Source organism: Oncorhynchus gorbuscha, linkage group LG18 (genome assembly GCF_021184085.1).
Source record: "Oncorhynchus gorbuscha isolate QuinsamMale2020 ecotype Even-year linkage group LG18, OgorEven_v1.0, whole genome shotgun sequence".
In the NCBI taxonomy this organism is placed as follows: Eukaryota; Metazoa; Chordata; class Actinopteri; order Salmoniformes; family Salmonidae; genus Oncorhynchus; species Oncorhynchus gorbuscha.
The window spans coordinates 34,925,452-34,944,666 of NC_060190.1; the positions used below are offsets into that span (position 1 = coordinate 34,925,452).

General features: G+C 45.0%; 1 protein-coding gene across 1 annotated transcript; it reads right to left on the reverse strand.

Annotated features, from left to right (window-relative positions):
- Nucleotides 1–12,455: 12,455 nt before the first annotated feature.
- On the reverse strand, nt 12,456–18,318 carry LOC124003920 (proline-rich transmembrane protein 3-like). The gene is made up of 4 exons (XM_046312569.1): nt 18,188–18,318; nt 14,962–15,981; nt 14,741–14,842; nt 12,456–14,614 (listed from the first exon to the last, which is right to left on the reverse strand). Exons 2-4 carry the CDS (start codon nt 15,935–15,937, stop codon nt 12,786–12,788), a joined length of 2,907 nt encoding a protein of 968 aa, XP_046168525.1. The 5' UTR covers nt 15,938–15,981; nt 18,188–18,318; the 3' UTR covers nt 12,456–12,785.
- Between the last annotated feature and the right edge of the window lie 897 nt (nt 18,319–19,215).

Here is a 19,215-nt window from a genome sequence, read left to right on the forward strand (position 1 = left end):
GCCTGGGTTAACCTCTACATCACCAGAGGAACAGAGGAGGAGTAGGATGATGGTACGGCTAAAGGTTATGAGAACTGGTTGTCTAGTGAGTTGGGAACAGAGTATAAAGGAGCAGATTTATGCGCGTGGTAGGATAGATTTAGGGCATAATGTACTGAGGGTGCGAGTACAGTGGAGAAAAACCTAGGCATTGAGTGACGATGAGAGAGGTTGCATCTCTGGAGGCGCCAGTTAAGCTGGGCTTGGTCTCCGCGTGTGTGGGGGGTGGGGCAAAAGAGCTATCTGAGTCATGTTGAGTGGAACTTGGGGCTCCGCAGTAAAATAAAACAATGAGAGCTACCCTAAACAACGGTGTACAAGGCATATTGACATTAGAGAGAGTCATAAAGAAATCCCAGGTGTTGATTGGGAGAGTTAAGATAACAACAGATAAGACAACAACGGGTAAACAGCTAAGACAACAACAATGGGTAAATGGCGATGAATGGGCAGAGAGCGTTAGTTAGCTACACACAGGGCCTGAGTTGAAGGCTGGGGCCGACAGATAAACACAATGAAGTACTGTGTTAATGAACAGCTCTTGACTTGAAGCTCTTGACCCTCTCCACTGCAGACCCGTCGATGTTTCCTGAAGTCCACGATCAGCTACTTGGTCTTGCTGACGTTGAGGGAGAGATTGTTGTGGCAGTATGATGCCAGGACGTCTCTGACCTCCTCCCTGTAGGCTGCCTCATTGTGTATGTGCGTGTGTGTGTGTGTCTCTCAGTCACCAGATCACAACCCAACTGAACCCCCAAAAAAAACTTTTAAAAAAATAACTGGTGCGATTGTTCACAACTAAGCACAAAAACCTAAACAGAGCATCAAAACGGCTCATCTTCAATTGACTGAGTACAACAAGCAAATTCACAGTCACTTGTTCACGGCACCAAACCATTTGGATAGATATTCAATCTAAGTATCTCTGAATGGCACACATACACAATCCATGTCTCAAGGCTTAAAAATCCATCTTTAACCTGTCTCCTCCCCTTCATCTACACTCATTGAAGTGGATTTAACAGGTGACATCAATAAGGGATCATAGCTTTCACCTGGATTCACCTGATCAATCATGGAAAGAACAGGTGTTCCTAATGTTTTGTACACTCAGAATATATAGACATGGCTGTAAATACTACATCATCATTCTCCATCAGCCAGTGTGCTTCCATAGGTCAAAGTGGAAATAGACACTTATGTGCTACTATTTGGAATTAAATACCTGGATTGCACAGGAGGTTGGTGGCACATTAATTGGGGAGGACGGGCTCATAGTAACGAACGGAATAAATGGAATGGTAATCGAACTCATCAAACACATGATTTCCATGGGTTTGATACCATTCCAATTACTCCATTCCAGCCATTGTTATGAGCCTTCCTCCCCTCAGCAGCCTCCTGTGAACAATATATACCATTCATTGTTATCCAGTGGACTCCACTCTGCCTAACAGTATACCCAAGTGTGTTTATTTAGTGTTTCACAAAGCATGCTTGGCAATTGTAAATTCCTCCTGTTGAAAGAAATGTGTGATTAGAAGGAAACTTGAATTGTTATTTGTGTAAATAGTACATTAGATAATTACACAAAATGAGTTGTTGAGAGGGAAACTGGTCAAACGGGGGAATCCAGGCATTTGTGGGACCTATGCGTATCCAGGTATTTGTGGGACCTGGATAAATTCTTTAGGTGGCATATGCAGGGCCTGGGTAGCAGGGTTACGGGAATGAGTGTGTTTAGGAGTGGTACTTGTGGTTGGAACTGCAGTTGAAATAGTGGTTGGGGTTGTTGTTGGGACAGAGGGTTGTTGAAGGGGACACTGTGTGAAATGGTACTGGGGAAATAGGCCATAATGGTATCCCTGGTAGCCGTATGGGTATCCAGGTGTTAGTGGTCTTTAACAGGTGCAGGTGCCTGGGTCGTGAGTTCAGGGATTATGGGGTTTAGGGGTAGGGGGAGTAAGAGTGGGTTCAATAGGAGATGTTGACACAGGCACAGCTTTCTGGCCAGGGTGATGAGAATAGACATGGTATTTGGGGTAACAGGGCTGCTGAGGGAGGAGCCTTGCTGTCAGCAGGAGAGGATGGAGAGGGAGGGAGTGTAGTAGCTGCAGTGGTGGTTGGTGCAGCGGTGGTTTGAGGGTGGCCTGCAGGGCAGGAGACTGTGAGCCCCCCATCAAAAGAAGGCATAGACCAGCAAACACTCTTCATCCAGAGGGGGAAAAAACAGTGGTGTAAAGTAACAAAGTAAAAATACTTTGAAGTACTACTTAAAACCTCTTAGGGATAGGCGGGACGCAAATGTCTCAACTGGCCAATTACCAGGGAAAATGCAGAGCGCCAGATTCAAATAAAATGCTATAAAATTCAAACTTTCATTAAATCCCACATGTAAGATACTCAATTAAAGCTACACTCGTTGTGAATCCAGACCCAAGAGGTTCAATCGTTTTTGGTGGGTATCTGTACTTTCCTTTACTATTTGTAGTTATTTATTTAACTTTTATTTAGTCAGGGGAAACCCATTGAGACCAGGGTCTCATTTTCAAAGGTGCCCTGAGCACAGCAGTACAACAGTACAACAACTTTCAACATTACACCCACACCAATCTCTTCATCGCTGGCATACCGGACACCCCGACGAGTTCTGGGGGCCCATGCATCGTCATTGCTTTTTTTTGTTTATGTCATAAATGATTTAACACTCAAAAGTAATTAATTCATAAACCTTTTTAATTTCCATATCTACTAGGAAGCTAAGTGTTTGTTTCTTCGGCTTCAGGAATGTGACTGAAAAAGCGCCCCAGGTCTTAAAAAGTTAACTGATTCAAATTATAAGGGGGATATAGGCTTACAAATGCAGGGGTCAAGGCTGAAACGACGCCAATACAATGAGTGGAGCTTACTTGGGTGTTCAAAAAGCTCTCATCAGACGGAGAGCCTTATGCTTTTTATGTAGTTCTTTATAAGTTTTAGTTTAGAAAATGATCTCTTCGCAGAAACGAAAGTTACAAGGATGGTATAAACAGCTTGATTGTCGATGCAACATCAGGGAATCTGTGCAGAAGGGAGGAGTGCTTCAAATACAGCAGTTCTGCAACATCTTTAATTGAGCCTCTCGTTCTCCTTAATTGCCAGGCTCAACACGTTACAGAAATAGTTTAACCGTATAGGAAGCTCTGGGGACAGGTTGTCTAGATACTGGACAGCCAATAAATTGGCAGATGCAAAACAGATTACAATATTTAGTGGACAATAGTTATTGAGTGCTTGAACAAAAAAGGCGGTTTGCGATTTTGCAGGCTAAAAGTGCAGCATTGCAACACAGTGTATAGCTTTGTAAAATGTTAGGCTTAACATGAGAAAATGACTACCAAATAGCCCTACCAATAAACATTTCTCCATTAGCTAAAGCAAATCTATGCCCCGGCACCATAAAAAGCCTATCATCGATTCGATAGGCAAACAGCCGCATTGACATTGAATGTCAGAACCATGGACAGCGACCAGTAGTTTACTTTTTGAGTGGCTGTCTGGCTGACACATTCGAATATTATAATACAGTTTTTTCCAACTGCTTACACACGTTTTCAAAACTGTCTCCTTTTTTCAAAACTCTACACACAATTCCCAAAACTGCACACACAAAATGCAAAATGCCTCACATCTCCTTCAAAATGTAACACTGCATTCATAATGCCATAAACACATGTCAAAATTAAGCATTTGCATCAAATGGCAAACACTGCTTTCATAATAGTACATTTTTGGATATACCATGTAAACACTGTTGTTCTAAATCTAAAGCTCATTGTTCTTTCATAGGCTTATATCTACATTTCAATACAATGTTCTACAGTGAAAGTAATCTGCTGAGAGGGGTAACAAGTACACTGTAAACACCAATGCAATGTAGAAACAGAAAATATTTATTAGGCCAAACATTACTGTTGGATACAGTAGCATACAACAAAACCATAAACATATGTAAACCAAATGTATATTCTTTAGAATACAGTAAAGAACACAAATGTGTGTGTGGGGTCCCGGGCTGGCAGTCCAGGAATTGGTGGGGGGGGGTCTGGCCACTATACTTCGTCCACATCACAAGATATGTTTTCTCTTGCAAAACAACCTTGGACAGAGGCAACCTCTATGTTCCCACATGCGTCCTCCATTGCCTGGAGAAGCGGCATGCGGGCATAGGGTTGGAGATCATACACTTTCCAGCACCAGGCTGAGAAGAATTCCTCTGTGGGATTTAGAAAAGGTGAATATGGGGGTAGGTACAAAACTACAAATTGTGGATGGGTGGCAAACCAGTTTTGGACCAGAACAGCCCAGTGAAAACTAACATTGTCCCATAAAACCACAAATCTAGCAGGTTCCTGATCTGGATCAGGGACAAGCATTGTGTAAATTGCATCCAGAAAAGTGAGCATATGGCCGGTGTTGTACGGACCCAGTGTGGCATTGTGATGGAGGACCCCGTTTTGAGTGATGGCAGCACACATAGTTATGTTACCCCCACGCTGTCCAGGGACATTGGTAATTGCCCTCTGTCCTATTACATTTCTTCCACGGGGCCTGGGTTTGGTGAGGTTGAAGCCATACCTCATCCACATAAGTAAATTCATGGCGAATTACATGGGCATCCAGCTCCAATACTCTCTGTAACAAACAAAAGGATATACAGATGAGTAAATATGGTATGTCTGAAGTACTGGAAGTAGTGTTGCATACATACCTCTACAAAGTAATGTTGCATATTCTTGACTCAGTCAGAGTTTCTCTCAAATGGCACCTTGTAAAGTTGTTTCATCGTCACTCGGTGCCGTTGGAGGATGCGTTGTATGGTCGACAGGCTTACAGCATTGATGTTGTTAAATATGGTGTCATTATTCAAGATATGCTCTCTTATCTCTCGAATCCTAATTGCATTCCTAATCCATTCCGAATCCTAACCTCATTGCAACTCCCCTCCAAGTCTCCGACCACTACCTTGTATCCTTTTCCCTCTCGCTCTCATCCAACACCTCCCACACTGCCCCTACTCGGATGGTATCGCGCCGTCCCAACCTTCGCTCTCTCTCCCCCGCTACTCTCTCCTCTTCCATCCTATCATCTCTTCCCTCTGCTCAAACCTTCTCCAACCTATCTCCTGATTCTGCCTCCTCAACCCTCCTCTCCTCCCTCTCTGCATCCTTTGACTCTCTATGTCCCCTATCCTCCAGGCCGGCTCGGTCCTCCCCTCCCGCTCCGTGGCTCGATGACTCATTGCGAGCTCACAGAACAGGGCTCCGGGCAGCCGAGCGGAAATGGAGGAAAACTCGCCTCCCTGCGGACCTGGCATCCTTTCACTCCCTCCTCTCTACATTTTCCTCCTCTGTCTCTGCTGCTAAAGCCACTTTCTACCACTCTAAGTTCCAAGCATCTGCCTCTAACCCTAGGAAGCTCTTTGCCACCTTCTCCTCCCTCCTGAATCCTCCCCCTCCTCCCTCTCTGCAGATGACTTCGTCAACCATTTTGAAAAGAAGGTCGACGACATCCGATCCTCGTTTGCTAAGTCAAACGACACCGCTGGTTCTGCTCACACTGCCCTACCCTGTGCTCTGACCTCTTTCTCCCCTCTCTCTCCAGATGAAATCTCGCGTCTTGTGACGGCCGGCCGCCCAACAACCTGCCCGCTTGACCCTATCCCCTCCTCTCTTCTCCAGACCATTTCCGGAGACCTTCTCCCTTACCTCACCTCGCTCATCAACTCATCCCTGACCGCTGGCTACGTCCCTTCCGTCTTCAAGAGAGCGAGAGTTGCACCCCTTCTGAAAAAACCTACACTCGATCCCTCTGATGTCAACAATTACAGACCAGTATCCCTTCTTTCTTTTCTCTCCAAAACTCTTGAACGTGCCGTCCTTGGCCAGCTCTCCCGCTATCTCTCTCTGAATGACCTTCTTGATCCAAATCAGTCAGGTTTCAAGACTAGTCATTCAACTGAGACTGCTCTCCTCTGTATCACGGAGGCGCTCCGCACTGCTAAAGCTAACTCTCTCTCCTCTGCTCTCATCCTTCTAGATCTATCGGCTGCCTTCGATACTGTGAACCATCAGATCCTCCTCTCCACCCTCTCTGAGTTGGGCATCTCCGGCGCGGCCCACGCTTGGATTGCGTCCTACCTGACAGGTCGCTCCTACCAGGTGGCGTGGCGAGAATCTGTCTCCTCACCACGCGCTCTCACCACTGGTGTCCCCAGGGCTCTGTTCTAGGCCCTCTCCTATTCTCGCTATACACCAAGTCACTTGGCTCTGTCATAACCTCACATGGTCTCTCCTATCATTGCTATGCAGACGACACACAATTAATCTTCTCCTTTCCCCCTTCTGATGACCAGGTGGCGAATCGCATCTCTGCATGTCTGGCAGACATATCAGTGTGGATGACGGATCACCACCTCAAGCTGAACCTCGGCAAGACGGAGCTGCTCTTCCTCCCGGGGAAGGACTGCCCGTTCCATGATCTCGCCATCACGGTTGACAACTCCATTGTGTCCTCCTCCCAGAGCGCTAAGAACCTTGGCGTGATCCTGGACAACACCCTGTCGTTCTCAACCAACATCAAGGCGGTGGCCCGTTCCTGTAGGTTCATGCTCTACAACATCCGCAGAGTACGACCCTGCCTCACACAGGAAGCGGCGCAGGTCCTAATCCAGGCACTTGTCATCTCCCGTCTGGATTACTGCAACTCGCTGTTGGCTGGGCTCCCTGCCTGTGCCATTAAACCCCTTCAACTCATCCAGAACGCCGCAGCCCGTCTGGTGTTCAACCTTCCCAAGTTCTCTCACGTCACCCCGCTCCTCCGTTCTCTCCACTGGCTTCCAGTTGAAGCTCGCATCCGCTACAAGACCATGGTGCTTGCCTACGGAGCTGTGAGGGGAACGGCACCTCAGTACCTCCAGGCTCTGATCAGGCCCTACACCCAAACAAGGGCACTGCGTTCATCCACCTCTGGCCTGCTCGCCTCCCTACCATTGAGGAAGTACAGCTCCCGCTCAGCCCAGTCAAAACTGTTCACTGCTCTGGCCCCCCAATGGTGGAACAAACTCCCTCACGACGCCAGGACAGCGGAGTCAATCACCACCTTCCGGAGACACCTGAAACCCCACCTCTTTAAGGAATACCTAGGATAGTATTAGTAATCCCTCTCACCCCCCCCCCTTTAAGATTTAGATGCACTATTGTAAAGTGACTGTTCCACTGGATGTCATAAGGTGATTGCACCAATTTGTAAGTCGCTCTGGATAAGAGCGTCTGCTAAATGACTTAAATGTAAATGTAATGTAAATGTATTGTTGGCCAAAACCATATTTATAATTGCAGTCTCTTGTACATCTGTAAACAAGAGTCCTCGTTCTCCATGATGTCTTTGCCTTTCCAGTCTGTACAGAATTCAAACACAGTATGTGTTCAGCATAGGAACTGTAAACAATGTACAAAAAATGTAGTACAGCATGATAACCAACCTCATTCATTCAATGCAGTGCAGTAAATGGATGGCTTAGAGTTGCAAATATTTTTGCAATACTATGCAGTCATACGTATTTTACAGTACATTACTGTAATGCTAAAATAGTCATTAGATAGTTGCATACCTGTTCTCATTTCTGAAGGTTCGAATTATGGAAGCCACTGTAAATCGACTCAAGTTGGGCTGGACTCTCAGTCCAGCCTCTCTCATGGTCAAACCGTAGTTGATCACATGATCAACAAGTGTTGCCCTAATCTCATTAGAGATGGCTCTCCTTCCTTCTCTTCTTTACCCTCGTCCTCTTCTTCCTCTCCCTCCTACTCCAATTGCTCTCTGTCCATTGTTGGCATCCATTGTTCAAAACAGGTCATCTGACCTTTGACATATGTGTAGGCCTATACTACAGTAAAGCAGTGATTGGTTAGTGATCAGTTAAGCTATTAGTGTTTGCACATGTGAGGAGTGTGTGTGTGACCTGGTGAATAAGTGTAGCATTTTGAATGGTTGTGTTTGGAAAAGTCACTTCCTGTTAGATTTTTGTGTTTTAGGTAGAGAATTGTGTGTAGTGTTTTGAAAAAAGTGTTTTATGCAATTGACAACTGAGTCAAAGGTTTCTGTACAGCACTTTGAGATATCAGCTGATGTACGAAGGGCTATATAAATAAACTTGATTTGATTTGAAATAGCTTATGGTTTTGGATATTTGGTGTGTAGTTTTACACTTTGAGTGAGAGGCCTCAAAAATCGTGTGACATGAAAAGATTTTGTGTGTAAGCAGTTGGAAAAAACTGTAATCGCCGACCTTGGCGGCAACAGGTAATCAAGTTGCAAGGGGTTCTGCAGACAATTCCAAGAATGGCTTGCATCAACACTGGAAGCCGATCTACCTAGATCGTTAGGCTACGGACCAGTGGAACATGGAGAGTTTAACCATCCCTGTGAACGGGTTTGGTGTCTCATATTTGTACATTTTAAAAGTGAAGTGAGGGAGCTTTGTTTGGAGCTTTGTAAACAAAAGGGGAATAAGGAAGTGATCTACGGTACTTTAGTAGCCGACATTCTGATACAGGATGCAGTGATGAGTATTAAACCTATTCATATTGATATTTTTACTCCACAACATTCCTAAAGAAAATGTGCACTCGTTACATTTCGAATGCTTAGGAAAAAATAGTCAAATTCACCAAGAGAATGCGCTGTGGTGGGCGCTTTATTTAACTAGGCAAGTCAGTTAAGAGCAAATTCTTATTTGCAATTGACGGCCTACCCTGGCCAAACCCGGACGACGCTGGGACAATTGCGCAGCCTGTATCACAACCGGCTATCCAGAAATAAAACAAATAAAATTAAAAAAGACAATAACGCCAGTTGTGATACAGGCTGGAATTGAACCAAGGTCTGTAGGGGTGCGTCTCCTGAGTGGGTTCATTCACTGATGTGGTCATCCTGTCTGGGTTGGCGCCCCCCTTGGGTTGTGCCATGGCGGAGATCTTTGTGGGCTATTCTCAGCCTTGTCTCAGGATGATAAGTTGGTGGTTGAAGATATCCCTCTAGTGGTGTGGGGGCTGTTCTTTGGCAAATTGGGTGGGGTTATATCCTTCCTGTTTGGCCCTGTCCGGGGGTGTCCTCGGATGGGGCCACAGTGTCTCCTGACCCCTCCTGTCTCAGCCTCCAGTATTTATGCTGCAGTAGTTTATGTTACGGGGGGCTAGGGTCAGTTTGTTATATCTGGAGTACTTCTCCTGTTCTATTCGGTGTCCTGTGTGAATCTAAGTGTGCGTTCTCTAATTCTCTTTCTTTCTCTCTCTCGGAGGACCTGAGCCCTAGGACCATGCCCCAGGACTACCTGACATGATGACTCCTTGCTGTCCCCAGTCCACCTGGCCGTGCTGCTGCTCCAGTTTCAACTGACCTGAGCCCTAGGACCATGCCCCAGGACTACCTGACATGATGACTCCTTGCTGTCCCCAGTCCACCTGACCGTGCTGCTGCTCCAGTTTCAACTGTTCTGCCTTATTATTATTCGACCATGCTGGTCATTTATGAACATTTGAACATCTTGGTCATGTTCTGTTATAATCTCCACCCGGCACAGGCAGAAGAGGACTGGCCACCCCACATAGCCTGGTTCCTCTCTAGGTTTCTTCCTGGGTTTTGGCCTTTCTAGGGAGTTTTTCCTAGCCACCGTGCTTCTACACCTGCATTGCTTGCTGTTTTGGGGTTTTAGGCTGGGTTTCTGTACAGCACTTTGAGATATCAGCTGATGTACGAAGGGCTATATAAATACATTAGATTTGATTTGATTTGTAGTGACACCTTTAGCACTGAAATGCAGTGCCTTAGACCACTGTGCCATTCGGGAGCCCCTAAAAACAAATGATTAATTTGTAAATTATTTCTGAGTGTTAATGTCCCCAGCTATCCAGAAATAAAACAAATAAAACAAAAAAATACAATCTCGCTGTCTGGCTTTCTTAATATAAGGAACTTTAAATTATATATAGCATTTACTTATGTGTATTTTATCAAATACAATTACTTTTGATATATTTACAACCAAATACGTTTAGATTTTTACTCAAGTAGTATTTTACTGGGTGACTTTAATTTTTACTTGAGTCATTTTCTATTAAGGTATCTTTAATTTTACTCAAGTATGCCAATTGGGTACTTTTTCCACCACTGTAAACTGGTGATCATCACTTACTCCGGAGAATGGGAGCATTCAAGCGGATCCCTTTTGTCAAGTCGGTGACCAACATCTTTCGGAGTTTGTTGGACTATGGGGATAAAAATTGTCTGACTTGCGCCTACGTGAACTTTACAACAATCATGGGATCAAAGGTCATGATGTTTTGACTGCAGTCGACTTGCTGCTCCTCATCAGCTGCAACAAGTGGCCATCGTCTGCATTGTGGGAGGCATTGTTTGGCACAACTAATCATTCTAATGTTTTCGTTTGACCCAAGCGAACAGGACCAAAGACATGACTAATCAGGAAGCAACTTTGCCACGAATAATATGTATACGGTGGCTACAGAAGCAGTGGCAGGACATAGAATAAAGAAATTTGAGTGGCATTATGCTAGTCCTGTGAATGGTATAATAGAGGCTCATTTTTTAAATAAGTAAAAGTTAGTGAGCTTCCATGGAGGAAACGTCACCTGTTGTGTGACATCGCACCCTTGGTATGGTACAACAAACATCACATCTCTGCGTGACCTATTCACAGAGAAGCCACAGTGAGTTGGCATCCGGAACAGGGGAAGAACAGGAGACCCATCACCTGCACAAGACAGAAATACCTCAGACTCACCCCCAACTCATTTGGGACTCAGAATTTACCTGCATCAGCTAGATCAGTGTTTAATATATATATATATATATATATATATATATATATATATATATATATATATATATATATCCGGCTATATATATATATATATAATGTGGAGCTCTCCCCCTTTGACCTTAAAGGTCATTTCTTCGCTGCTGTTACTGATGGCCCCATGCCCTGGAGTTTAGCATCCAACTGGTGCCATTCTGGGAAAGAAAACGAATAAACAGGATCTGTCAAGGCTCAAACATGGTTCCTCTCTTCTTTAAAGGGGCAATCTGTGATTCAAACAACAAAGTGTGGCACCTTGCCACTTTCTTGGTAAACAGCTGAGGTATGGCAAGGGACCAGGGCTGGATTACCAAACAGGCACATAGGGCATGTGCCGTGGGGCCTCCTGAGCCTGGGTTCCCGACCTCTGAGAGATCCCCAGATAGCAGCCCCCCCCAGCTTCATAGCATAATGTGTATAATACCATGAGATTAGCTATAAAACCGCTCATGGCAAAACACTGTATGTAGAATTGCAGGAAGTTAATTCCTACAAAGTAGGAAAAAAAATGTAACCAGTTGTGGGTGACACTTTGAAAATACATTTTTCTAATGTTATTTATTTGAAATTTAGCAGGAGAAACTCTTGAGATGCATCATCTCTTTTTCAAGTGTCCTTTTTCAAAAAATACTTAGTGACAAGAATAATATGGCTGACCATCCATCTAATGACTGACCATCCATGAGATCAAAATGATAGTTCTAACTAGGTCAACACCTGGTTAGAACTATCATTTTGATCTCATGGATGGACCCTTTACGGCATTTTAGTATTAGGCTAGATTTACAAACAAATCGAGTAAAACAAGCATATATTTTTGGTTCTGATGGGGTCTAAGCTCATGTATCAATTCCAGATTGTCCCTTCATTTGGAACACAATTATTTTAGTGAAAAAATCATTCGTCCGATTCGTCGTTGGTGCTACCAAGGCCTACACTTCTCAGTTGGACTTTATTACCAACTGTAAGCCTCCCGGAATGGACATTCAATTTTGCCATCTTTTGGCACGGGAATGCTTGCGTCTTGTGGGTCCGGCTTAGAACAGAGCTCAGTGTCGCTGTCACCATAGAGTACAATAAAGGTTGTCTCCACGACATCCCACTTGTTATCGTTTTTCACATGCTGGCGCACACAAAATTCAGTGTAATTAAGCTAGTTTGTATGAACAGACTGAGGGCTCTGCTAGAAGTTGCCCCACCTTTAAACCGCTTTCCTAATTGTTGTGCCCTTGAGCAAGGCACTTAACCCCCCACAAAAACAGCTCCCCGGGAGCCCAGTGTGGCAGACCCCGCACCTCTCCAAAACCTGTATAGTATGTGTTTCCTTCGTAGGGGTTGGGTTAAAAGCAGAAATCAAATTTCGGGTTGGCCTTTGTGTGCAATTGACCAATACAGTGATCTTAATCGTACTCTTTTACTGAAATTCATAATGAGATGGTAAAAACATCACAATGAACATTATAACTTTATAATACAAAAAAAAGAGTAATACGTAGACTTCTTTAACTGAAATATTTATTAAGAGAACATTGAGTTAAGGTACAGTAAGTGAATTTAACATAGAGAGCTGATAAACAACACTGAATATGTTTATATCTTATATATGACTTTATTAAACTTCTGATGAGTGGTGCTGTTCCCTGGCCAAGTGTTCACTGTGGAACCACTCAAGTCCCTTTGTACTGATATGAAGTGGCATGGGCATTTGGATGAGGTGATGATGATGTCACGGTCAGCTCATAGATCTGTAACATCATCACTGGACTAGTCATCCTCCTGAGGGACCCCTTGCTTCTTCACCTTGTTTGGAACAATAGACATGTATATATCATTGTCTGGAACATCCTCCTGGTGTTTCAGGGTTTGGAGATGGCTGAAGGATCTGGTTATCAGAAGCCTCCAGTGGCTGTGGCTGGGGGTCCGGCTGTAGCTGTGGCTGGGGGTCCGGCTGTAGCTGTGGCTGGGGGTCCGGCTGTAGCTGCGGCTGGGGGTCCGGCTGTAGCTGCGGCTGGGGGTCCAGCTGTAGCTGCAGCTGGGGGTCCGGCTGTAGCTGCGGCTGGGGGTCCGGCTGTAACTGCGGCTGTGGGTCCGGCTGTAGCTGTGGCTCTAACTTAGGCTCTGCCTCAGGCAGTGCCTGCCCATTGGCTCTGAAATTATCAGAAGTTGCAGGCCTGGAGCCAGCCTCCACCTCCCACCTACAGCCAACATTAGAGGTGGGAGAGGTGGGAGATGTGAGAGAGGGTGGTGTGATCTCACTGTCCGCCAGTGAGGTGTCAGTGTCAGCACCAGCTTGGTGGGTCCAGGTGGAAGAAGGTGGGGCTGTGAAGAGGCTGCCTACCCCTAGCAGGTGTCCATTGTCATGGTGGAGCGCATTGTCGATGCTGCGGCTGAGGTTGATCGGCGACTGGGGGAGCATGTCAAACTCTATGAGGGAGAGGATGCACTCGCGCTCACCCACCCGCTGCCACAGTAGGTGGGTATCACCGCTGCTGCTGGTAGTGGGTTCTCCACCCTTGTGATGAGATGGTGACATGGTGTCCCTCAAGATGTGTGTGGTGGGGGGATTGTCATAGACACGTATGGAGTCACTGTCTGCTCCCGAGTGATGCTGCCCCGCCCAGTTTTTCGGTATGAGCTCTGTCCAGTTTTTCTCAAAACTCCTGAAAGGCCCTATCCGCAGGATTTTCCAAAACGATGATCTCTCTGGCATCCCTTGGCCATGGTCTCTCCTGGCACGGCTCCTCCGAGGGGTCCAGAACACCCAGGAGCCCAGCACCAGCATAGAGAAGCCCCAGAACAGCTCCAGCACCCGTGCCCAGAACTGCCCTAGCCACCAGCCCCAGCCAAAGCGCCTCCAGTCCCCCAGCAGCCCATAGAGCCAGAGCAGGCTGTAGATCTGCAGGCCGGAGCACAGCACCCCCAGGAGGGCACACACTGCCGTCACACGTCTTGCCCGCTCCTCAATCCTCTGAGGGGCCCCCCACTGGTGTATGGGAGTCTTGGAGAAGGGCTGCAGGTGGGAGAGTGACTGAGTGAGAATGCCCAGGCAGAGAGTCAGGCCCCAGCAGAGAGAGAGGCTCTGTAGAACCAAAGGAAAGGCATGGGACAGTGTTGGGGAGAGCAGGTCGGCTGCCAGCAGCAGGGTACAGTGTAAGACTGCCAGACTTCCCACCACACGAGGGCGCTGCATCGTTGGGGACAGCAAAATCATCGCCAGGGCAACCTGTGCCCACAGCAGCAGCAGCAGAGGCAGATTATAGAGGGCAGTGAGGACCGGCCGAGACAGGATCCGGCGTGTGCCATACGGGTCAGTGAGGAGGAGGACAGCACGCAGAGCCCCAGTCAGCAGCAACAGCCTATTGGCCAGGGTTAGTACATCACAGAGGGGGTGAAGCATATTAGACCGTCCAACCATTCCCAACACAGCCACACAGGACAGCAGCAGGAAGAGTCCAGCAGAGCCATAGACGTGGAGCTCCCAGGCGAAGGCCAGTGTGCGGCTCAGGTCCTCCCAAAGAAGGAGGGTGCCGTTGGTGCCAGTAGGGAACACGCAGCTGCCAAGACCCAGCACACAGGGGCCTCCATTCTGGTTCTGATGTGTTACGGGACCAAACACACCGTAGCGGACAGAGGGCACAGGCCAGAGTTGACCCTTAGCTGAGAAAGTGAGGAAGGTGTGTGAGAAAAATAGAATAGTTTATAATCTCATCAAGTAATATAGAAAGCATATTAAGAGAAAGAGAAATTGCCCGACTTAGAACAACAACAAAAAGGGCCATTTACTGTTTTCTTCATGTTGATGGATTATGTGTTTCACGTTAGGTGATGATTGTGCCGGCAACTCAGTTAATTGTATGTCAGGAAAGGCTTGAGTTTGTTCCTTTTCTGAAAAACAAAATAATCATACACATAGAACTTCTAGCAGAGGAAACACTTGGATATTTTGTGAGTAATTAGAAATATAAACAGAATTACAAAATAGTCAACTCTTGTGCCACTCTTACCTCTTTGAAACTGTCCTGTCACAATGGGTGCTTGTTTGGGATTGGCTGATAACAGGGTGGAGGAGTGGGACAGTTTTCCCCGAGTGTCTCTGCTTATGGGAACCGCTGAGTCAATCACAAAAATGTATTTTAACACAACCACATCTTCTTCCTCATTCTCCTCCAGTGCTCCAAGCCCTTCCTCTTCTTCGAGAGTGGCCTCTGTAATTGTGTCTTTAGGGGATTGGTGGGAGCTCTGATGACTTAATGGGTTTGGAGAATTGTTTATTTCTGATGTTGAGTTGACAGTTTGCTCCGATTGTTTTGAGATCTCTACAATAGAATACGCAGGTTCCAGATTGAGTCCACTGTCATCGTCCCCTATGGGTGGCAAAGATAATTTAGACGTAGCTCTAGGTGTAAGCTTGGTCAGTGGGCTCTTGGCCGGTGAACGCACATCCTCTGACGTTTGTAAGCCAGCTGGTCCTGCTGTGCTGACGCTGTCTTGGGTCTGTTTTTGGGGCGTGGGAGGGGGGTAGAGAGAAGTAGGAATGGAGGAATGCACTTCAAGTTCCTTCGCTTTCTTCTCCTCATTTCCAGGCGCAGAATTGATAACAAGTGTGCTGGCAGTTCTCTCTTGTTGACTTTCTATTATATCTGTGTCCCCAAGTCCACTATCATCCATAGACTCATCACTGCCATATGATGTGCCAACCAATGTCCCATCTAAGTCCTCCATACTTGTCATCCTGTTTCCTGGCACCTGCATACCGCTGGCAGGCAGAAGGATGTCTGTCCCTGTCTGTTGTGTTGTGGTAAGCTTGGGGGTTGTTGTACCCATGTTGGAGGTGGTGCTGAGGGAGTTAGAGAATAAAGGGAGTGGGACATGGTCAGAGTTGATGGATGAGGGTGAGGTGGAGGTGGCCCTGATAATGTTTCCAGGTGAACAGTGAAACAGTGTGGCCAGCACCAAGGAGAGAGATAAGAGCCAGACCATTGCTCAATGTAACCTTGAAGCAGCAATCATACCTTATAGAAGACCTGCAGAACAACAGAAAGGAAAACGTAAGTGAGGTGGCTAGAAGCTATAGGACATAGCAGCAGGCAGACAGGCATAGCACTCCATTTGGACAAAGTAACTACAATGGATAACATTCAATATCTGTGACACACTGACTATGAGTCTGGGAGTTGTTGTTCATGCTTAGGTAATGCGGTTTTCCAGGGAAATTTGCAGGTAAAGGGGTTAGTAGCATGACGTTTGTCAGGGTGAGCAGCAGGGCTGTTAAGTAGCAGCTTGTAAAGGTAAGCTAAGGGTAAAGTGTAAAACAGCTTCCCTCCTGATTATTAATCTGCACTTCCAATCCATTAAGAACCAATAAATCCCCTCGGTAATCCTGTGTGTGTGTGTGTGTGTGTGTGTGTGTGTGTGTGTGTGTGTGTGTGTGTGTGTGTGTGTGTGTGTGTGTGTGTGTGTGTGTGTGTGTGTGTGTGTGTGTGTGTGTGTGTGTGTGTGTGTGTGTGTGTGTGTGTGTAACCCTTGTGAAATGGCTAGCTAGTTAGCGGTGGTGCGCGCTAATAGCGTTTCAATCGGTGGCATCACTTGCTCTGAGACCTTGAATTAGTTATTCCCCTTGCTCTACAAGAGCCGCTGCTTTTGTGGCGCGATGAATAACAACGATGCTTCGTGGGACGCAGTTGTTGATGTGTGCAGATGGTCCCTGGTTTGAGCCCAGGTAGGGGTGAGGAGAGGGACGGAAGCTATACTGTTACATGTGCCTACAGCTGCAAGTAGTCTGATCTGCTGAAGGTTTGCAGGTGTGTCCTTTTTGTCACATCCTTATTTGTTTTTTGCTTAACCTTCTCCCCAATTAGTGTTTCCTTAGTGCAATCTGACACCATCATAAAAATATGATGCCTAATTTCACTGGGATTTATATGAGGCATATGCAGACTGTGCATCTCTCAACAGACACAGACAATACTAAGATCCTCCTGTCTTACATATCGTCACATAATTTACTATTAGTTCAGCGGTCATCAAATTAAAATTGAAAAACGTGCCCTTTGAGTTGACAAAATGTAGCTAAACTTACACAGTTGGGTCATTTCACAAATGTTTTGAGAAGTGTAACTTGCTATAAAAAACACATTGATTTCACCTAATTCTAACGTTCTGTCATAAAGAGCGCATGTTCAACCTCATTAAAAAAATGTTTTTCCCGTTTCAAAAGGTTAAATCAAATAAAGTAGTATAGTAAGTGCCTATTAAGTGCCAAATGAAGTAACAGGGTTGACCGTAACAGGGTAGACCATATTAGGGTTGACCGTAACAGGGTTGACAAATTCTTAAATAAGCCATAAATCCCCTCGTGACAGGGGGAATGAAAGCTTGTTGTGTGCAACAGGGAGGGGCAATTGAATGCAAGCTTCACAAAAATACAAATAAAAGTTACAACATTTCTAGCCTATCTATGGATAGCAGGGTTGATGTCTTATGCTGCTCCCACTCAGTGTTACACACCACAAAACACCAGAAAATGGCCAGAGAGACAGGAACCACCTGACCTGCTATTACATTATGATTTGACTACTAGATGTTCAACGTTAATTTTGAAAAAAAATAAAAAGGAATAGTTTCACCGTATTAAAATGAGAGGTCATGTCACGTAACAGGGTTGACCTTGAAATGAGGGACAGGCGTAAATGAATCACTAATCACATGAAATAAATAATTATCTTAAGAAATAACTTTGTGAAAGTAACAAAATAACTAGGGCTTTACAATGATGGTGAAAACTTCGATACATTTTCAGGTTAAGTATGTTCAAATCTTCCTAGAAGTCAGAGGGCATGGGGGGCCATGACAAAATGCTGAATTTTGGCACTTTAGCAAGTCTTTAGTCATATTTAAGATGTATTGAATTGTCCATGTGGTCTATATTAAAGGGAAGTTCATTGAATTAAAATGCAATGGTGCACAATTTCTACTTAAAATATCAAAGGGACGCACAAATGGTGCACATTTCGTGGATCAACACAGTTGTAACGATTAATGGTACTTCACACACTCTTTTCCTCTCTGCACTTGCAGCATCTCTACCTCAATGCATGGTATGCCTGTTCTGTTCTCTGAGAACGTCTAGGCCTCTTTCAGTAACTTTGAGGCACAGTAACAGATGCTTTAATGTGCCAATTGAATTTCCCTCAAAAGCAATAAAAAAAAGACAATCCTTTGAAAGCCTACCTGTGATTCTTTAGACCTCTGCTTCACATTTGTTGTGTTTTTGGGTAGCATACTGGCTTTCCCTTTTCTCCTGTTGGTCTCATGGGTCAAGTGTAGCCATTTGTAGTTGTCCTGTTTGGATTTGTTAGAGTGATGCTCAGAGTCTCTTGCTCCTATACAACATCACAGCTGTGTTCTGTAATCTCATTAGTCAAGGATTACATTAAGATCATTAGATTGACACAAAGCTACCAGCAGTGCACGAGGACAGTAGAGAACAACACACACACAGACACAGGTGCATAAATGTATAGAGAAATAAGGTTAGTTAGATTTGTGTATTATTTATTGTATTTCAGTGTAGTGGGAGGGTTTGGGATAATGTAAGCAGAAGACGGATGTATACACAGTTTACTTCACAGTATATGTAAATATGAGAAAATACTCATAAGAGTGTAATACTGAGTTAGGGTGGTTATAAGAGTGTAGAGTTTTCCACTAATGTCTAGGTGTGTTTGAGAATGTTTGTATGTATAGTACCAGACAAAAGTTTGGACATGCCTACTCATTCCAGGGTTTTTCTTTATTTTTTACTATTTTAGACATTGTAGAATTATAGTGAAGACATCAAAACTATGAAATAACACATATGGAATCATGTAGTAACTAAAAAAGTGTTAAATCAAAATATATTTTATATTTGAGATTGTTCAAAGTAGCCACCCTTTGCTTTGATGACAGCTTTGCACACTCTTGACATTCTCTAAACCAGCATTATGAGGTAGTCACCTGGAATGCATTTCAATTAACAGATGTGCCTTGTTGAAAGTTAAGTTGTGGAATTTATTTTCTTCTTAATGCTTTTGAGCCAATCAGTTGTGTTGTGACAAGGAATGGGTGGTATACAAAAGATAGCCCTATTTGGTAAAAGACCAAGTCCATAAATAAGTAAAGAAAAACGACAGTCCATCATTACTTTAAGACATGAAGGTCAGTCAATCTGGAAAATTTCAAGAACTTTTCAAGTTTCTTTAAGTGGTCGCAAAAAC

Bases quoted from the DNA above. Each gene is read 5' to 3' on its own strand.
- LOC124003920 (XM_046312569.1), bottom strand. From the start codon at position 15,937: ATGGTCTGGCTCTTATCTCTCTCCTTGGTGCTGGCCACACTGTTTCAC. The intron at 14,843-14,961 runs GTAAGAGTGGCA...TTTGTTTTTCAG, and splicing joins GACAGGACAGTTTCAAAGAG to AAAAGGAACAAACTCAAGCC. The intron at 14,615-14,740 runs GTAAATGGCCCT...TCACTTTCTCAG, and splicing joins CCATCAACATGAAGAAAACA to CTAAGGGTCAACTCTGGCCT.